We start from the raw sequence: 16,634 nt of genomic DNA on the forward strand, positions 1-16,634 counted from the left end.
ATGTGATTCAATATGTTTAAAGTCACGTACATCTTGATATGTTTAGCCCCCACAGCATTCGATCTAATTTTGTTGGGGGAGGGGAGAAACATAGAGGGTGGAAACTCTGGCTTGGCCTGATTAGGAATACAATCTTTTTTAATATAAGCATGCGGTGCAGTATATGGTGAAACTTGTAGCATGTAAACATATGTGGATTCAACAGGAATTACCATCTTACAAATGTAATAACAGTGGTTGCCATGAAAAATCAAAACTAGGCATGTTTGACAGAGAAGCAATTGCGAATCTAAAAACCCTGATAAATTCTGTAGAACCCAAACCATGTTCTTGCGTATCAATCAAATCCAAATGAAGCGTGGGAAGAAGGAACCATCAGCATTGCCTCGCCTTTGCTAGACCCGGATAAAAATAACTTTCCTTTCTCACCCTTTGTTCAATGGGTCCTCAGAACTTATACTATTTCTCTTCTTTCTTCTTCTTTTCTGCGCTCCCATTGAGGTGAAAATCTTGGGTCACTGTCGCACTAAAATTTGCGGACATGGCCTAAACCCACGACATAAGGGAGGGCAAGTTAATCAAAATCGAGGAACTCCATTCTTTTTCTCATGGAGCCTTTTAAATCTGTAGCATCCCTCTCTGCTTTCTGAGCCTGAATAGAAGAGAAACATGTACTCAAATTACAGTGAAGTGCAAAAGACAAGAATAGGAAGGAACAATCCAACCCAGATACCTGAATCAAAATAATAAGATACACGAATCTTAAAAGGAAAGGATTTAATTGAAAGGTTCCAACATCAAGCTGATGCAAGAGGTTAATTACTTTAGAAAAACCAGAGTAAACTTATATTCCCACTCAAAAGGGCATAAAGAAGCTCCTATATTAACACTGGCAGGACAAATTAGGACAGTGCTAAGAAGCTATCTATGCTGCATAGGCATTCACAAAATCAAAGTTCTCTTCATCCATTTGTCAACATGGTTTAATATGACCAAATGCTAGAACCCTAAACATTCAGATTGGAATTTTCAAATTAAGCATTAACTAACATACATCTAAAGACTTACCCTTTTTATCTCTGCTTCTGGTACTAGAGTCATATGTGGAGGAAGCTCCTCCTTACCCAATTCCTAAAATAAAAGATGCATAGCAAGAATTTAATAAAAAAACTGATAACATAGTCAAAAGTATTAAAAGTGGTCAAGTCTCCAAGAACTGAAAGAGAATGCAAATATACCAGCTCTCCAATTAAGACGACATTCTCCCCACGGATTACATACAGACCTAATGGGATGTCACAGTAAAGATCACCGACAATAACTCGTTCACATGCACCTTCAAGAACAACATTAGCTGGGCACAGGGAAGAAAATCACCATTATCAATAAAGGTTTCTAAAGAATAATAAGCTAATTAGAACTTAGTATGGGACGTGAAGTGACATACCAAACTGATCAAAAGACCGTAGTAATCCCAAGAGCTTTCGGCCATCTCGCAATAAGACAAGAAGCTTTTCTGAAAAACAAATCAAAAATCCTAATAAGCCAAGTGCTTTGTAATGAATCAATCTCTCATGTCAATCAGTCTGCCGATATACCTCACATAAAACGAATCCATGCAATCACATGGAACCAAAATGTAGGCATCTCATGCCAGTTTAACACCTCCTCCCCGAACCCGCCCCCCCAACCCCCAAAAAAAAAAAATCCAGTGCTTCAAGGAAGAGCTACAAAAGCACTAGAAACAAAACATTCTGCAGTGACATTAAACCACTAATTATGAAGCTTTAATTTAATGAGTGCATCTTCAGCATCTGGCTCACATTTAATAATGGTCTGAATCTTGATTTCTTTAAGAAAATATTTGTCTCATTTCTAATTTTGTTTATCCAGCAAAGATATGTCTTCCATTCTAAGAAATTGGGAACCACTCTTGTACCCCAAATCCACAATTCAGCACTAGAAATTCAACATCATAACAATTACTTAGTGCAGAGATCCAAATTTGAAGCTTTACTCGTTTATGTTCCTGGTATCTCATATACAGTTGAAAAACGCAATCAAACAGAGCATGCAATAAGAAATCTACAAATCAAACAGTAATGCAGCCCTGAAACCATTCCATGAAACAAATGTGCAAGAAAAAGACTAGACAAGAGCTCTATAAGGCAATTAACAGCTAAAACATACAAAACAGCCAAAAATCCATAAAACCCATCTTCAATTACTTTAAACTAGATTCAATTACTTCAAACTAGATTCAATTACTTCAAACTAGATCTAAACAGAGAGAGAGAGAGAGAGAGAGAGAGAGAGAGAGAGTATACTGTCAAGATAGCTTGCAAGAGAAGTGGAAAGGAAAGTGTCTTCTGCGCCAGCCCACGACATGAAGTAGACTTCTCTTCTACTGAGAATCGGGAACTCGAAAAACCAATCAACAGGAACACAGAGCCTTCTCCAATGGCATTGGCTTCCCACCAAACAATCACCTCCAAAATTAAAAAGAAAAAAATCCCGAAAAGCCTCAAAGCCCAAAACTTTCAGTCACACACTTCTCCACTAGATCATCACAACCACCAACCCTAATTGCAAGCAATTTCCAACAATACCCATCAACAACTAAGTGTGTAAGTTGGGTTTGGACCATTAAAGTCACCGGCTTGGGCAAAAAGATGACATCTTTTCATTGGTCTTCTCTCTCTCACACAATATTGCTCTTGTGTTTCGTTATTATTATTATTAGCTTTTTACAGTAGGATACAGTGGATTTGGGCTTAATATCTTGCTTAATATCTTGCTTAATTAATTATAAGGTCTCCTTAATGGAGCGTTGGATTAGATTAAGTACCATCGAGATTGGCGCCGAAATTAGATATACACGATCTAATTAATTATACGTTTCCTCATACGTAATCTTTTCATCATACATGAAGCAATTATTAGGATTTTTTTTTTATATATTTTTTTGTGTGAAAGCAGGAATAAGGTTAAACCTTTTTTAATTATACAATTCCCATCACTCGAAATGATAACTATTGTTTTTTCAGAATAAGGTTTAAACCTTTTTCTTATTCAATTCAAACATAAAAGGGGGGAGTTAAATTTTCTTCTTATTTAAACAATGCATATTTTCTTTTTGGCATATATCAGAAACAATGCATGTGTAACACTTCTAATCATGGAGCTGAAAAAGTTTTATCTACCAGTTTTATTGTAATATCACAATCGTTATTTGCAATAGTTACATGATTCATTCAAAAAAAGTTTGATGGGACACAAATAAGTTACGTAGATTTCACGTTATTTTTTTATTGGTTTATTGTATAGCGTTTATTATCGTGGTAAAAGGTAAAAAGTACTTTCACAATATCTTATGTACAAAGGGAAAAAAATAACAAAATAGAAAAAGAAAGATAAATAGTCTTCTTCTTTTTTTAGCCCTTTCTTCTTTTGATGATGAAAGATACAGTCGATATATTTTGTTATTTTTTTTGTGTTTGCTGATTCTGCTGAAATGGAGCATAGGCCAAGCTGTAGGAGACAATTCATTCATACAAAATGCCACTCTTGTTGCACAGCACAAAGCCAAGTATGGAGCTCAAACATTTTGTTAGACAACAAATTAGGCATGCAAAAGAGGACAACACCACCACATTGGCAGAAATCTGCAGATCAAAGTTAATTTTAGCATAAGATCAGTAAAAATTTGAAGTAAAAGATTAATGTTTGGGGGAGAGACAATCAAGCTACATCAAAAACTTACCCTGCATGAATTCTTCCTAGTAGTCTCTATATCTCTAGAACAATATCTGCAACCAGAAAAAGAAAAATGGTGTCAACAACTTTGCAAAGCATGTCCATGCTTTAATCAAATGACAAAATTAAGTGAGTGCTTACATTCAGAATCAGTCTTGACCCATTTGCTTCCCTCATCTTCCTTATCAATATTTATTTCTTCATCATTAGCAGACTTGGCAATATTGTGTCTGTTCTCCAAGTACTTTTTCATGGACATTGTTGAAGCACTTGAACTTTGGGGGTATATCTTCTTATGAAGTATTGCCTTCAGTATCTGTCAACAAATCAAGAAAGGAAAAATAACTACAAATGTCACAAATCCCTCTCTAGTGGAAAATTAGTTATGTGCATGAATCTTAATGTTTAGATTTGAGCTAGGCGGTATGTCACATCAACGATACTCCGTGAATCGGAACCATTGATTAAATTAACTATTGCATTGATTGTTGCTTGAACGTGTGGTCTAGCTAGATTAACAGTCTGACAGCATAAGTTTAACAAGAGAACGTGTATGATGTACCTTCTCCATTCTTGACTCAAGGATTGGATCTCTTAGACCAGGAGCAGCAGCTGGTACAAACCCACTTCTACAGACAAACACTTTCTTGAGGAGAAAAGACAACGACTTCTTGCCAATGGCAGTGTTTGTGTTCTCCAAACAAACATCTTTCCCTGGGCTGAGAACAGCACTGCCACTCCGTTGGAAGCGACCGCCATTTTCTTTAGCCTCATCACAATCTGCACTGATACCATTTCTCTCAGCTTTCAAGCTTGACTGTCTGTTTAGAAACTTGTCCAGTGGAAGAAAGTTTGGAACTTTTTCAAGCTCTGCGCCTGAATTTGATTGATGATCAGCTTCTTCATTCAAGTAGGAGTTCAACTCATTCTGAATGTTTCTTACTTCCTCTGGTGTAAATCCATGGAGATGGTCTTTAGGGGAAGGTGGTGGGTTGCTCTGTTGATCTTCTTTCAAGTCACTATTTCCTAATGTCCCAATTGTCAGCAATCCATGAGGCCACTCATTCACTTCTTCTTTGGGAGGTTTTTGCACCTTGTCATCTACAAAAACAAAGTACACATTAAAAGAAAAGAACATTTAATTGTGTAATTGAACATGTCATATTTTCATCTATATATAATCACCATCAAACACTTTTGAGCTTGGCTTCTTAATCAGGGTTTTTCCAGTAAGCTTACTTTTCATCCAATCAAATATCTGCAATCAAATCAAACAAGTCAAAAAAACCTTCTAAATTGAAGCATACAGATAAACTTATACACAATCACCCAAGCACAAGTTTCTTTTGTTACCTTCATTTGTTTGTTACAAGAAGAGGAAATGGATGAAGTGGGCTTATAGAAATCAGGTGTTTGTGTACACAGAATCCCATAAGCCAGTGAGAGCTTAGCTGCAAAAGCCTTTATATAGAGTTGTGAGGTGAGAAGTTCCATAGCCAAGCAAGCTGGTAATCTTGCCACTGGTTCAAGTTCCCAAACACTCACTTTTCCCGCCTTTTTTTTCTATCTTTTTTTTTAGGTGAGACCTAAGGGTATCCACCGCTGACAGCAGTGTCTAATCCATTTCGTTGCGGGAGCTCTCCCAATGAAGGTAAACGGCTGGCCACGAAATGCTATAATATAGAGGAAATTGACTAATCCCTTTTTTTTCTATCTTTCATATCTTAGTATATCACCTTAATTTTATCTCTCTTCTTTTTTTTCTTTTTTTTTTCGGTTTCCAGATTTAACCATTTCAATTTTAATTTTTAGTTTTCATTTTTTGTGCTATAATATAGAGGAAATTGAGGATGAGAATGAGAGTGATGATGAGATTGAGAAAAAGGATAATGTGCGGCAAGCAAGAATTGCTACTTTTACATCATAAGATAAAGAAAATAAAATTTTATTTTTTTACAGTTTGTGATAAATTATATATTCCAAAAAATCAAATAAAATCGTGCCTCACATGAGATGAGATCTATGGCGGGCCAACATGCTGTTCATGGGGGTTTCAAGACCACCCAGCCACGTGAACATGTCCAGTCCAATGCTAAATCCAAACCCAAAAAAGGTTGAATTGTTTACCGGGCCGCCCTTGACCAGACCGGTCAAGGCAGCTGGTAAGGAGATTTGCCAAGTGTCGAATGACGGCATGGTGATGACTGGTCATCGGACTGTATCTGACCAACACGTGTCTCAAAGGGTATTTCCCATTGCTCGTTAACTATCTCTAGTATTACACAAAGTAATAATAAAAAAATAAAAAAAGTGAAGCAACTTTAATTTGTCTAGTAGCCTCTCCATGCAAACTGTCTCTAGCTCCTTTGCCATCTCTTTCTCCCACTCCCATTGGAAGGAGTTCACTCATCTCTTCTCTATATGAGCTTTCAGTAAATAATATTAATCATGATCAGCACTATTTTCAGTGAACTATGACTCCCAAATTCACCATTTGAACAGCCATTGCATTGCGATTAATGTGATCTTAATAAAATTACAACATCCAATTCAACTGATTCGTTGAAAGTGGAGAGACTCAAAACATTATATAATCGCATTGCCAATTTAGATGCATTCATAATTGAATCGACATGAAATTTTATAATATGAAACCAACGACATTATATATTTCTCTAACAATCTTGCAAAACTGATTTATATAAGGGTTCGATATGTTTAAAATAGGCCATGCGATGCAATGGCTTTGAATCAAGTGCGTTAATCTTATATTTATAGAGTCCAGTTGCATCCACCACCAGGTGAAGTCTTGCAGAGCGGAAGGGTTGTCCATACTATATTTAGAAACCCTCTGCAAGCAGTCCAAGACTTCCCTAAAATGGAATATGTGTCATATTACAACAACAAACACATACATCAAAGCTTTACATTTATAACATATGATCAGCCCAAAAAAAGTTTGTAACAATATATGCGACAATCAAATATGGTGTTGGTAATTTAGAAGGCCCCAAAAGCAATTTGGTTTGGTTTCCTCTCCACCTGGGTTGTTCTCTTCTCTTTGTTACGCCAACAGTTAAGGTTGTAGTACGTGTCGTTGGTTTGACGAAAAATGTTGCAATACTAGGACACGTGTCGAGCTGACAACACAAGTTATAATATACAATGCTTAATGGATGGTAACTGCCGTTCTTCTCTTTGAACTTATCAGTAGGGATTTTGAGGGGATAGATTTTCTGCATCAGCAATGGCAAACTCTGTTCACATGGGTGAAAATTCTCTCGTTTTATAAGAGGTTGGTTTGGTTTATTTCTTCTGGCGCCCATTTGCATGGCATTTCACATTTTCTTCTGAAAAATTGATATGGTTGTGTTCTGGACAATGGATATCACTGTGTTTTTGCACAGGTAGGCAAAAGTGAACGAATTCATTGCTGTCGTCAACATGGTTTTGTTCCTTTCCATTTCCTTTTCTGAGTTGGGTTGGTGCTTGGATTTAATGCAGTGAAGTTTTTTTGTGTCACTTGTTTTTATCTAAAGTCACCTTTTCTGGGTACCCTAACCCTAATGGCTTTATGATTATTTGAAACCATTGTTTAAGCCTCTCTAATCATGGGCTTTGATTATCATTTACTGTTTTGTTCAGGTTTAGTTGATATTCACATTGAGCTAAACTTGATAATTAAAGTTTTCTCTGGGAAGTGGGACATGTTTGAGTAATGGCATCACATTATGCCTCAGCCCATGAAAGCATATACAGAGATCTCTACCAACCAGCTGTTATCATTGGAGCCTGCTTTGCAGCTGTGGCGCTGTTCCTCTCCATTTTTCTCATCTTTCAACATCTCAGATTATACACCGAACCCACTGTTAGTTCTTCTCCCATATAATTCACCATAACTCTTTGGTCTCCTTTTTTGTCGATGCATAAAATCCGTTTTACTCTGAAATAACTGTAGGAATCAATGCAGTTTATGTTATGTACTTTGCTGAATTGTGTTCATTATGAAGCTATCTTGAGCTATGTGACACTTTATGATGTTTGTTTGTTGTGTTAGATTTTTCTTAAATGATGCTTCGTGATCTTTTCGTTTGCAATTTGAAGAAATAGGAACATGCTTGTTTGTTTGTAATTTGGGCTAGACTGCATTCAATTCCCTAATTAATCTCTTTTCCAGGAACAAAAATGGGTGGTTGCTGTAGTTTTCATGGTACCCGTCTATGCTACTGAGTCAGTAAGTATGGTTCCCTCTCTCTCTCTAAAAAGGATATCCATGTCTATGCGACTAGATTGCATTCTTCTTTCGTCGACCTTTGAATTTAGATTTCTCTGTTCACAAGAAAAAACAGAAATTAATAGTGAAGCTTTCTTATGCATGTCAAACGTTTTAGAGCATGAATTTATTCTAAGAGAAGGAAACATGATATTATAGGTTTCTTCTGTTGACTAAATCTGTAACCTTCATTAGCAGATTCATTTTCTGTCATTTCGTTTTTAATTACTCTGGTCATGCAGTATTGGCATTGATTTTCTGGTTTTGACTTCTCCAGATTTTATCCTTGTGGAATCCAAAATTTTCTCTTGCATGTGACATTCTAAGAAATTGTTATGAAGCATTTGCCCTGTATTCTTTTGGAAGCTACTTGGTTGCTTGTCTGGGTAAGTCATTTGTTTCTGCATTGATTTCAGAAATGTTATTATTTATATCTGCTTTGATGCAACCATGCCAGTTTTACTGTCTTAGTTGTACCTACAAATATAATCTTTGGGGTCCTATTAATCAAACATGACCATGTTTTCTAGAGGGCTCAATATCTTGAAACTTGGAATATTCACAAACTGCTAGAAATTTCCTGTACAGTTGAGATCAAGCATTTATCTCAGTAGGAAGACAAGCAAGGCAACTGATGTAGGTTACACAATGGTGCTCCCTTTGCCGATCCCATAACCTTAAAATATTCTCTATGAAGTGTGTTTCTTAATCATTACTATAATTAGTGATGTTATAACTTGTTTAATTATTCTTGAATGGCTATTATGTAGGAGGTGAAAGAAGAGTTGTAGAGCTACTTGAAAATCAATCGGGAAAACTGCTCAACAAACCATTGATAGAAGGAACAGATGAGAATCGCACCGAACCACATTGGTCTCTTCGTAATTTCTTCTTACGACCATGTATTCTTGGGAAACATTTGCTCAATATAGAAAAATTTGGTCTTGTACAATATGTAAGTCACTATGTTTTTCCCTTCTGTAAATCCACTATAATTTTTTTTGGCTCTAATATCTGCCGGATAGTCCAGATGATTCTGAAGACAGTTTGTGCATTCTTAGCATTGGTGTTGGAGATCTTTGGCGTTTATGGAGATGGGAAATTCAAGTGGTATTATGGGTATGTAATTCATGTAAATATGAGTAATTAATTATAACACACTGCTAATGTCATTGAATTATATTTCTCCGATATTCTTCATGGATGCTTAGTACTATCGCCTTTCTTCTCTTGCAGTTATCCATACATGGCTGTAGTATTGAACTTCAGCCAGATGTGGGCATTGTATTGCCTTGTGCAGTTCTATAATGTAACTCATGAAAGGCTTCAACCAATAAGACCACTTGCAAAGTTCATCAGCTTTAAGGCTATTGTTTTTGCCACTTGGTGGCAAGGTGTGGGCATCGCGCTATTGTGCGCGTTTGGTGTTCTTCCCAAGGAGGAGAGACTACAAACAGGCTTGCAGGATTTCTTGATATGTATCGAAGTATGTCGCTTCTTTTGCTGTGGTAACTCTGTTTCTGCAGGACAACTTTGTTCTGTTAAATATTAAAACATTGCTTGAACTAGGAAAAGAATCTTCTCTAAATGTTTCGGTTGAAGTGTTGAGCTTTGATGGCCACAAAGCTTCATTATAATTCTGTTTACTCCTATAGCCACGATAATGTAGGTTTATGTCATGTGGCTTGGCAGATGGCAATTGCAGCTGTTGCACATATTTTTGTGTTTTCAACAGCACCATACCATTACATTTCGGCTTATGAGTATGGGAAGGTCACCACAGAAACAACCAAGACTAAACTGAAGTTGGAGGAAAGTGACACCCCGGCTGTGTTCGAAAGAAAAGAAACTCAGGTCAAAGCTCCCGGAACAAGTGTCACCGAGAGCGTTCAGGACATTGTTGTTGACGGTGGTCAGAGTGTAAGTTCTTTCCGTATCAACGAGGATCGGATATAATACATATTTCGTAGATTATTTGATTTATATTCAATTTTCACATTTTAAACAGGTGGTCAAGGATGTTGTCTTGACCATAAATCAAGCAATAGGGCCTGTGGAAAAGGGTGTGGAAAAGGGTGTGACAAAGATCCATGAGACATTCCACCAAAGAACAGAGGGCTCAGAATCAGGAGACCAAGAAGTTGATGAACAAGTTGAAATGAATCTTACCAGAGAAACTCATATGGATCCTTAAGAAAACACAGTACTCTTTCTGCTTGAATTGAAGGAAAATGTACACTTACATTAATCTTGTGTTGCAAATAATGATTTAAGTAAGAGAAACCAATTGCAGACTGGAATGTTTTGCCTGGAGAGTGACAATCTATGACAATCTTTATGCAATCAGACCATAAGGGAGAATAAGTTAAGGGTAGCCCCCCCGCTTAGAATAGTTCAAGCCTACAATCTTCTTCAAATATAGAAAATAAATTATTTTTTTTCAAAAAGAAGCTAACATATAATTAATTTTAACCATATATATCATTCCTGGTGAAATGTACAGGGTTCACCCAGACTGTCATAAAAGCCCAAACAGTAACATTATAACAGTATGAATTGTTTGTCTAATCATAAGACGGAGTATAGAACTAGCTGTCTAGCCGTGCGTATTTGACGCCAGTCCAAGAGAAAGAGCAAAATCCTATACACTATTCTACAAGAGAGGAGAGTTTGTATGGCCAAGATTTATGATCCACCATCTCCGCATCCACGGCAGCAAAAGGAGCAGCAGCAGTTGAGGCAGCCGGCACATGCTAGACCAGTGCAGAGCTGGGCAAATATATTTGCACATTGAGGACTTATCCTGGAGAAACACTGGATGCAGCCCATGCAACAGCAGTGAGTGCACATAGAGCCACAGCAATTTGATGCTGCCCTGGCAAAAATCTCAGCAGCTTCCGGCTGTTTTGGTTCTTCGGATCCTGGAGGAACGTTCTCGGAAGTTGCCACTAAGTTGCCAAAGCCAATGGACAGACTTGGTAGCAATATCGGTCTCTGGCTTTCAGAATCTTTCATCTTGATGCGGCCTTTCTTTGGTGCCTGTTATGATGTTCGTTGAAGAACCAGTCAGAAAATAATGGTTTTACATTTTATCAATCATATGAAATTACCGGCTTTCACCTATACTTGCAATCATCTTGGAAATGAAAAATGTTCAAAAATGAAGAATAAATCAAGAAAGTAACACTAATTTTACATGAATTGATAAAGTTATGGACTTGGTGACAGCAGTATTTTAGTTCTTCTTAATAAATGGTTACCTCTTGTGGTCCAGATTGTTCTTTGCCAAGTATGATCATGCGCGTATACTCACTCACAACATGGGACTGTATGCTCAATTTAGCTACCTGCCAATAGAAGGATATAGAATCAGAGATACTCATAATTACTATGAAGTAGAAATTGATGACAGGAATATAATCATTTATAAAATTAATTCGTACACATGAACAACTTTGTGTCAGCACACCAGGCTGGGAAAACCGATAGACTTATAAATCAAAGCTATTTATCATTGTAGATGATCCAGTTCTATGAAACCTTTCGACATTTTATTTTTCATGGTGGTGGAGAATACAATAAAACAAGCAACAAACCTTGTCCTCAAGCTGTTTGTTATCTGCCAACCATGCCTGAGCAGTCAGCAACTCAATCTGCCCTTTTGCACATACCTGTTACAGAAAAGGGGGAAGTTGTCAAGAAACAGGACATAAGGAACAACCACAGAGATTGCTACATGTGGAACTCCTATGACAAGAGGAAGTTTTTTTAACTGGAATCAGAACGTACAGAACCCTAACATATACCAAAATGGGTCATTAATGTAATCATGCATAAGTTACGAGGCAGATATTTTGTGTGACTAAGCACCTACAGCTTAGGCAAAGACTAAGTGGAACATGATTTGGAACCATGTAAGCATGGAAAGAACTGCACAATCCAGTAGGAGGTAAGGTAAGGAACACCATCATTCAGTTCATGGAAATACAGAGCTGGCAAAGCCAACTCAAAAACAAAATTATCAGAAACAGATACATCTAGCCCATATACATATTTACTCAGAATTTTTTTCTTTCTAACAAGATTAAGGAGCAGAAGTCAAACTGGAGTTAAGCTCACAAATCAGTGCCTTAGTAGCAGCCTTACCCTGTCAAGAGGTATGTCCTTTGCATCTTGTAACTTCAAATCGATCACAATACTAGACATATCAGGTGAGAGGCCTTTAGCTTTAAGCGTGTTGGGAAAACTTCCTCGGAATCTGCCAGATACAGTTAATGGACTCTCAGATGAGAGGTCTGGAATATGGGAAGGGAACACCTACCGCATAAATTGCAAATATGTCATGATAAGTCAAGATAAATTGCTAATTTGATGCAAGTTGGATAAGTTGTCCAAATGAAATAGCCAGTAATTCAATGTGTAAGGTTGCGTAGCATTGTAAATGCAAAAGGTCCATAAATTTTAAATCAGAATGAGAATACCTCAACTTCGTCAAGATCATCCAATGTCTCAAGGGTTATATTTGTAAGAATCAGAGATGAAGCTCTGATAAATAAGTTCTGCATCCGAGACTCGACAAAATCTGAACATTGAAAAAAAAAAGTTAAGGGTTTAATTAAGTTTAACATCTACAAGAAGTTAGCATAAAATTTCTTGTATATCTTCATATAGAAGGATTGATGCAGTGAATGGAAGGATTCAGCTGTTTTTTTTTTGTGTAATATATGGTTTTGTCAAATTCATGATATATGTTCAGGGCCCACATATGACAACAGACTTCGTCCAAAAAAAAAAATATATGACAACAGATGGAGGTAAGTCATACAATTTGTATGATTTGAAGGTCGAGTTTCTACAAGTGTAGGGGTTATAACAGCTTTTAAGATGACAAAACAGAACAAGATTCATACAAGCTCTAAGGTCCAATGATTCATATGTTTTTTATACAAAATTTCGAAAATTTCATACAACCTGAAGTACAAAACACAGTCTTCGGGATACATGATTCTTTCCCAAAAGAAAATAGTGAACTCACCTACATCATACGCAGCATCATAATGACCCCTGCCAATCATTGCAAGCATCCGCAGGAAATAATGGTTGCAGAATGAACCTGGAATATTTCAGATTAAAGTTAGCCAGAAGGTAGCGCATACAATAGAGTTGATATTATCTCCTTTAAATGCCAGTGGACTTAATAAAATGCGGGCTTGATGATAAAAAAGATGGGACTCTAAACTAGAAGAGAAGAAAATTCTGTCAAGTGATTATTAATCGTCCGAAAGAGTTTATAATGTCACAATTCAAATCAGTTTTTGAGGAACATAATAATCTGCCACTAGCCTGAAAATTCTGTCAAGTGATTATTAATCGTCCAAAAGAGTTTATAATGTCACAATTCAAATCAGTTTTTGAGGAATATAATAATCTGCCACTAGCCTGAAAATTCTGTCAAGTGATTATTAATCGTCCGAAAGAGTTTATAATGTCACAATTCAAATCAGTTTTTGAGGAATATAATAATCTGCCACTAGCCTGATCTCTAGTGGCACAAAATAGCTAAACCCTCACCTATTCCAAAAGTGCAAATGCGTGGAGCTATAGAACCTGCATCTGTAAGGCGCTTTTTCATTACATCACAAATGTGTCTCTCATCTTCAACAGCCCCATCGGTAACAAGGAAGATGATAGGAATTGAATCCCGAGTATTGGATAGCATCTCTATTGCCTAAAACAAAGGAACAAACAAAATAAAATGAATACGTCCATAATGATGTCATTTTAATGCAGAACATATATGATAGGGGTAAAAATATAGAAGGTGAACCAAAGAATACAAAAAGATGAAGAACGGATACTCATTGAAATTACATTTTTGACTGGTATACTGTGCCTTAACACATGCTTGTGTTTATGCATGAAAGAACCAGAAACAAAACCATAATGATGAACTCCAACTGCAGAATTCACAAAGAGGCAAAGGAGCATGAGATAATACCTGGTTAAGTGGAGGCAAAATATCTGTATCACCACCAGCAATAAGATTTATGCCAATCCACTCAATGGCCTTTTCAACAGCCTCCTTGGTAGCTGATTTCATTGATGTAGATGACACAAAAGTCTGTCCATTAAAAGCTATAATGCAGAATGAATCTTCTGGATCAAGCTTAGAGAGGGCTGCAGATAGTACACTCTTAGTATCATCAAGAGGCTTTCCCTGCATACTTCTGCTTATATCAACAACAAAAGCTACATCCTTTCTGAAAACCTGGACGACCAATTAAGAGGGATAAAAAGAAGAAGAGTAAGACACATACTAAGAAAGAACTGTAGAAGTTCTATTTAATACAATACCAACCTTTCTGTTCTTCTGGTTTCCTGGTAGAAGATAGACAGAGAAAATCTCTCTTTGATCAACATCATGCATGGGCGGTGACTGCATGAGAACAGCACCATGTATATGACTTGAAGAGACCTAGAAATGCACAAATGTGTTAGACTTACAAAGAATTTGTAGAATCTGCGCACAGGAGCTTAGAAAATTTCTTGAATAAGGCCATGCATCTATTCTGCAATCAAATATCATGTGTTTTTGCACTCCACGAAACCCTCTTTTGTAAGTATATTCATGATAATCAATACACAGACAAAAAATGCTCACGAGCCTTACCGCATATGAGAAACTAAAGTCAGTGTTTGACCAAGTGAGAACATCTGCCCCATATACAAAACCCAATTTTCCTGCTTGGCCTCCCCGTAATTCCTGGAAAGTGAAGAAAAAGTTTTAAAATATTGGCCACCTTGCTTATGAAAATAATAAGAAAGTAAGCCCTCTGAGTTATGATCAAAGTTGAACCTTCAAAGGATGACTAATTCTCTTGGATAGAACTTCAGTTCCAATACCAGAGTTCACGTTTAAGTGGATCTTTTCCTTTTTAAGGTATTTCTTTCCCGCGGGAACCACAAACTCAGGAAAAGTGAATGGAATATTCAAAGAGAAATCGCCATTTGCATACAGTATTTTCTGAGACCAACTCATTGTGATTGAGAGATTGGCTCCCCCATTGACCTTGAAAAAACAAGAACAATGCATATTAGAGAAAAAATAAATAAATTAAAGATAAAGGATTCTGATTAATAATAAAAATCTCAAAGTGTACAAACAAAAAGTATGTCTGTTCTTCATAAGTAATTACCTGAGGTGTTGTTAATGTAAATATATGAGGTTTGAGTTTGAGAAAGCCTCCCTCTGCTTGGGCCATCTTCTCTATCTCCTTTTCATCTTCCAATTGGCTTAGTTGAGTATGGTACGATTTACCATTTACGTCGACCTCAACACCTAGAATTGAACCCTGTTAGCCAAAATATATATTGCTTAACAAGAGGATCAAAATCAACAGACACAAATTCAATCAACTTCAAAGTTCCATTTCTGAAAAATAACATCGGTATCTAACTTCACAAGCCCAACAGCTTGTTTGACACCAGAGACTCAAAAGAGATCGAATTCACAGACGAACACTTAAAAGATTCAAACTTTTCTCGATTCACGTACCTGTTCACCCATAGGAATGGCAACGCGGCAACCGCAGCTCTTGTTACCCTTGACGCAATGGACCCTCCACGACCCGGTGACCCGAATAAAGGCGGTGTCCATATAACAATCGACCTCAAGCTCGACCCGGTTCATCGGGAGAGGAATGAGCGCGGCGGGGTCGCACCTGCCGTGCACGTGAGGCTGGTAGCTGGGGATGTCCGGGTTGTCGACGATGGCCGGGTCAAAAATGACCGCGTAAACCATCGGTGCCGTCGGTAGGAAGGCGCCCGATGTCGTTTTGTCCATCGACAGCGGCGGCTTGGGCGGCGACACCGCTTGATCCTTCCCAAAGTATAGTCGTTTGGAGAGCTTGAGACCGTCATCCACGGCTTTGGAGAACTCCTCGGCCATTTCGGACGATCAGGGATTGGGATCCGAGATTAGGGTTTGTGAGAGACGAGAATGTTATATCGGATTGATATTCAACGGAAATTGCAAATTAGCGAGCGAGAGAGATGACAGTGAGAGAGAGATGCGTGTGACCGTTGGGAATGGGGTTTTGCTTTTTTTGAATATTTAGGCTGCTTTTTAGATGGGCTCCAGTTTGAGAGACCAGCTGGCTTTCGGACGAATGGACGATCAACAGGTGGGGTTCCTGCGGGAAATTGGGATCATGTGCTTTGCGGAGGACGCAGCGTTGCGTGTTCAGTGTGCTGGGTGGCGAAGATTGGGTGGGTGGAGCGATTGAAAAGTACGTCGGCGAATCGAAGCGCGTAATCTAACTTTAATGGTTGATTGCGTGGATGATTAAGTGGATAATTAGGGAGTGCGATTGATTAGGACATGGACCTTTTTTTACTAAACGAGAGATTAACAAAATGGACTCTCGTGGAACGTTGAATTGACACCGTATGAGCTGTCGCTTGGATATGAGGTCCACGTGGCATTGCTGTCGTATATCTGTTTGTGTCACTAAAAATATTACATGGAGTAGATTTTGTGGACACGAATGGAACTTACTTAAATAATAATTTTTTTATAAAAAAAGAAAAGGATCAGACAAGACGA

At 37.6% G+C, this 16,634-nt stretch overlaps 4 protein-coding genes across 4 annotated transcripts; 1 reads left to right on the forward strand and 3 right to left on the reverse strand.

Annotated features, from left to right (window-relative positions):
- Positions 1–153: 153 nt before the first annotated feature.
- On the reverse strand, positions 154–2,763 carry LSM1A (Small nuclear ribonucleoprotein family protein). The gene is made up of 5 exons (XM_021949272.2): positions 2,328–2,763; positions 1,448–1,516; positions 1,239–1,354; positions 1,069–1,131; positions 154–652 (listed from the first exon to the last, which is right to left on the reverse strand). The coding sequence occupies exons 1-5, from the start codon at positions 2,386–2,388 to the stop codon at positions 575–577; spliced, it is 387 nt and encodes a 128-aa protein (XP_021804964.1). The 5' UTR covers positions 2,389–2,763; the 3' UTR covers positions 154–574.
- Positions 2,764–3,789: 1,026 nt separating this feature from the next.
- On the reverse strand, positions 3,790–4,956 carry LOC148293382 (protein DEEPER ROOTING 1). The gene is made up of 3 exons (XM_088256089.1): positions 4,319–4,956; positions 3,898–4,072; positions 3,790–3,809 (listed from the first exon to the last, which is right to left on the reverse strand). The coding sequence occupies exons 1-3, from the start codon at positions 4,892–4,894 to the stop codon at positions 3,790–3,792; spliced, it is 771 nt and encodes a 256-aa protein (XP_088112215.1). The 5' UTR covers positions 4,895–4,956.
- A 2,004-nt stretch (positions 4,957–6,960) lies between these two features.
- LOC110749233 (organic solute transporter ostalpha protein (DUF300)) lies at positions 6,961–10,489 on the forward strand. The gene is made up of 9 exons (XM_021949296.2): positions 6,961–7,051; positions 7,402–7,624; positions 7,934–7,990; positions 8,307–8,415; positions 8,800–8,984; positions 9,060–9,148; positions 9,266–9,515; positions 9,722–9,949; positions 10,038–10,489. Exons 2-9 carry the CDS (start codon positions 7,475–7,477, stop codon positions 10,221–10,223), a joined length of 1,254 nt encoding a protein of 417 aa, XP_021804988.1. The 5' UTR covers positions 6,961–7,051; positions 7,402–7,474; the 3' UTR covers positions 10,224–10,489.
- Positions 10,482–16,288, reverse strand: LOC110749232 (inter-alpha-trypsin inhibitor heavy chain-like protein). Its single transcript, XM_021949295.2, has 13 exons — positions 15,585–16,288; positions 15,226–15,381; positions 14,886–15,098; positions 14,700–14,792; positions 14,388–14,504; positions 14,028–14,297; positions 13,601–13,757; positions 13,065–13,142; positions 12,511–12,611; positions 12,176–12,346; positions 11,626–11,700; positions 11,290–11,376; positions 10,482–11,068 (listed from the first exon to the last, which is right to left on the reverse strand). Exons 1-13 carry the CDS (start codon positions 15,975–15,977, stop codon positions 10,715–10,717), a joined length of 2,265 nt encoding a protein of 754 aa, XP_021804987.1. The 5' UTR covers positions 15,978–16,288; the 3' UTR covers positions 10,482–10,714.
- Between the last annotated feature and the right edge of the window lie 346 nt (positions 16,289–16,634).

The sequence above is a fragment of the Prunus avium genome, chromosome 7 (genome assembly GCF_965620075.1).
Source record: "Prunus avium chromosome 7, drPruAviu1.hap1.1, whole genome shotgun sequence".
NCBI lineage: Eukaryota > Viridiplantae > Streptophyta > Magnoliopsida > Rosales > Rosaceae > Prunus > Prunus avium.

Excerpts from the sequence above, each read along its gene's own strand:
- LSM1A (XM_021949272.2), bottom strand. The coding sequence starts at position 2,388 with ATGTCGTGGGCTGGCGCAGAAGACACTTTCCTTTCCACTTCTCTTGCA. Across the intron at positions 1,132-1,238 it reads TCGTCTTAATTGGAGAGCTG|GAATTGGGTAAGGAGGAGCT; the intron begins GTATATTTGCAT and ends CTTTTATTTTAG. Across the intron at positions 653-1,068 it reads CAGAAGCAGAGATAAAAAGG|GCTCAGAAAGCAGAGAGGGA; the intron begins GTAAGTCTTTAG and ends TCTTCTATTCAG.
- LOC148293382 (XM_088256089.1), bottom strand. The coding sequence starts at position 4,894 with ATGTTCTTTTCTTTTAATGTGTACTTTGTTTTTGTAGATGACAAGGTG. Across the intron at positions 4,073-4,318 it reads TTGAGTCAAGAATGGAGAAG|ATACTGAAGGCAATACTTCA; the intron begins GTACATCATACA and ends ATTTGTTGACAG. Across the intron at positions 3,810-3,897 it reads GGTCAAGACTGATTCTGAAT|ATATTGTTCTAGAGATATAG; the intron begins GTAAGCACTCAC and ends TTCTGGTTGCAG.
- LOC110749233 (XM_021949296.2), top strand. The coding sequence starts at position 7,475 with ATGGCATCACATTATGCCTCAGCCCATGAAAGCATATACAGAGATCTC. Across the intron at positions 9,149-9,265 it reads AAATTCAAGTGGTATTATGG|TTATCCATACATGGCTGTAG; the intron begins GTATGTAATTCA and ends CTTCTCTTGCAG. Across the intron at positions 9,516-9,721 it reads ATTTCTTGATATGTATCGAA|ATGGCAATTGCAGCTGTTGC; the intron begins GTATGTCGCTTC and ends GTGGCTTGGCAG.
- LOC110749232 (XM_021949295.2), bottom strand. The coding sequence starts at position 15,977 with ATGGCCGAGGAGTTCTCCAAAGCCGTGGATGACGGTCTCAAGCTCTCC. Across the intron at positions 15,099-15,225 it reads TTACATTAACAACACCTCAG|GTCAATGGGGGAGCCAATCT; the intron begins GTAATTACTTAT and ends TGTTTTTTCAAG. Across the intron at positions 11,377-11,625 it reads ACAAACAGCTTGAGGACAAG|GTAGCTAAATTGAGCATACA; the intron begins GTTTGTTGCTTG and ends TTCTATTGGCAG.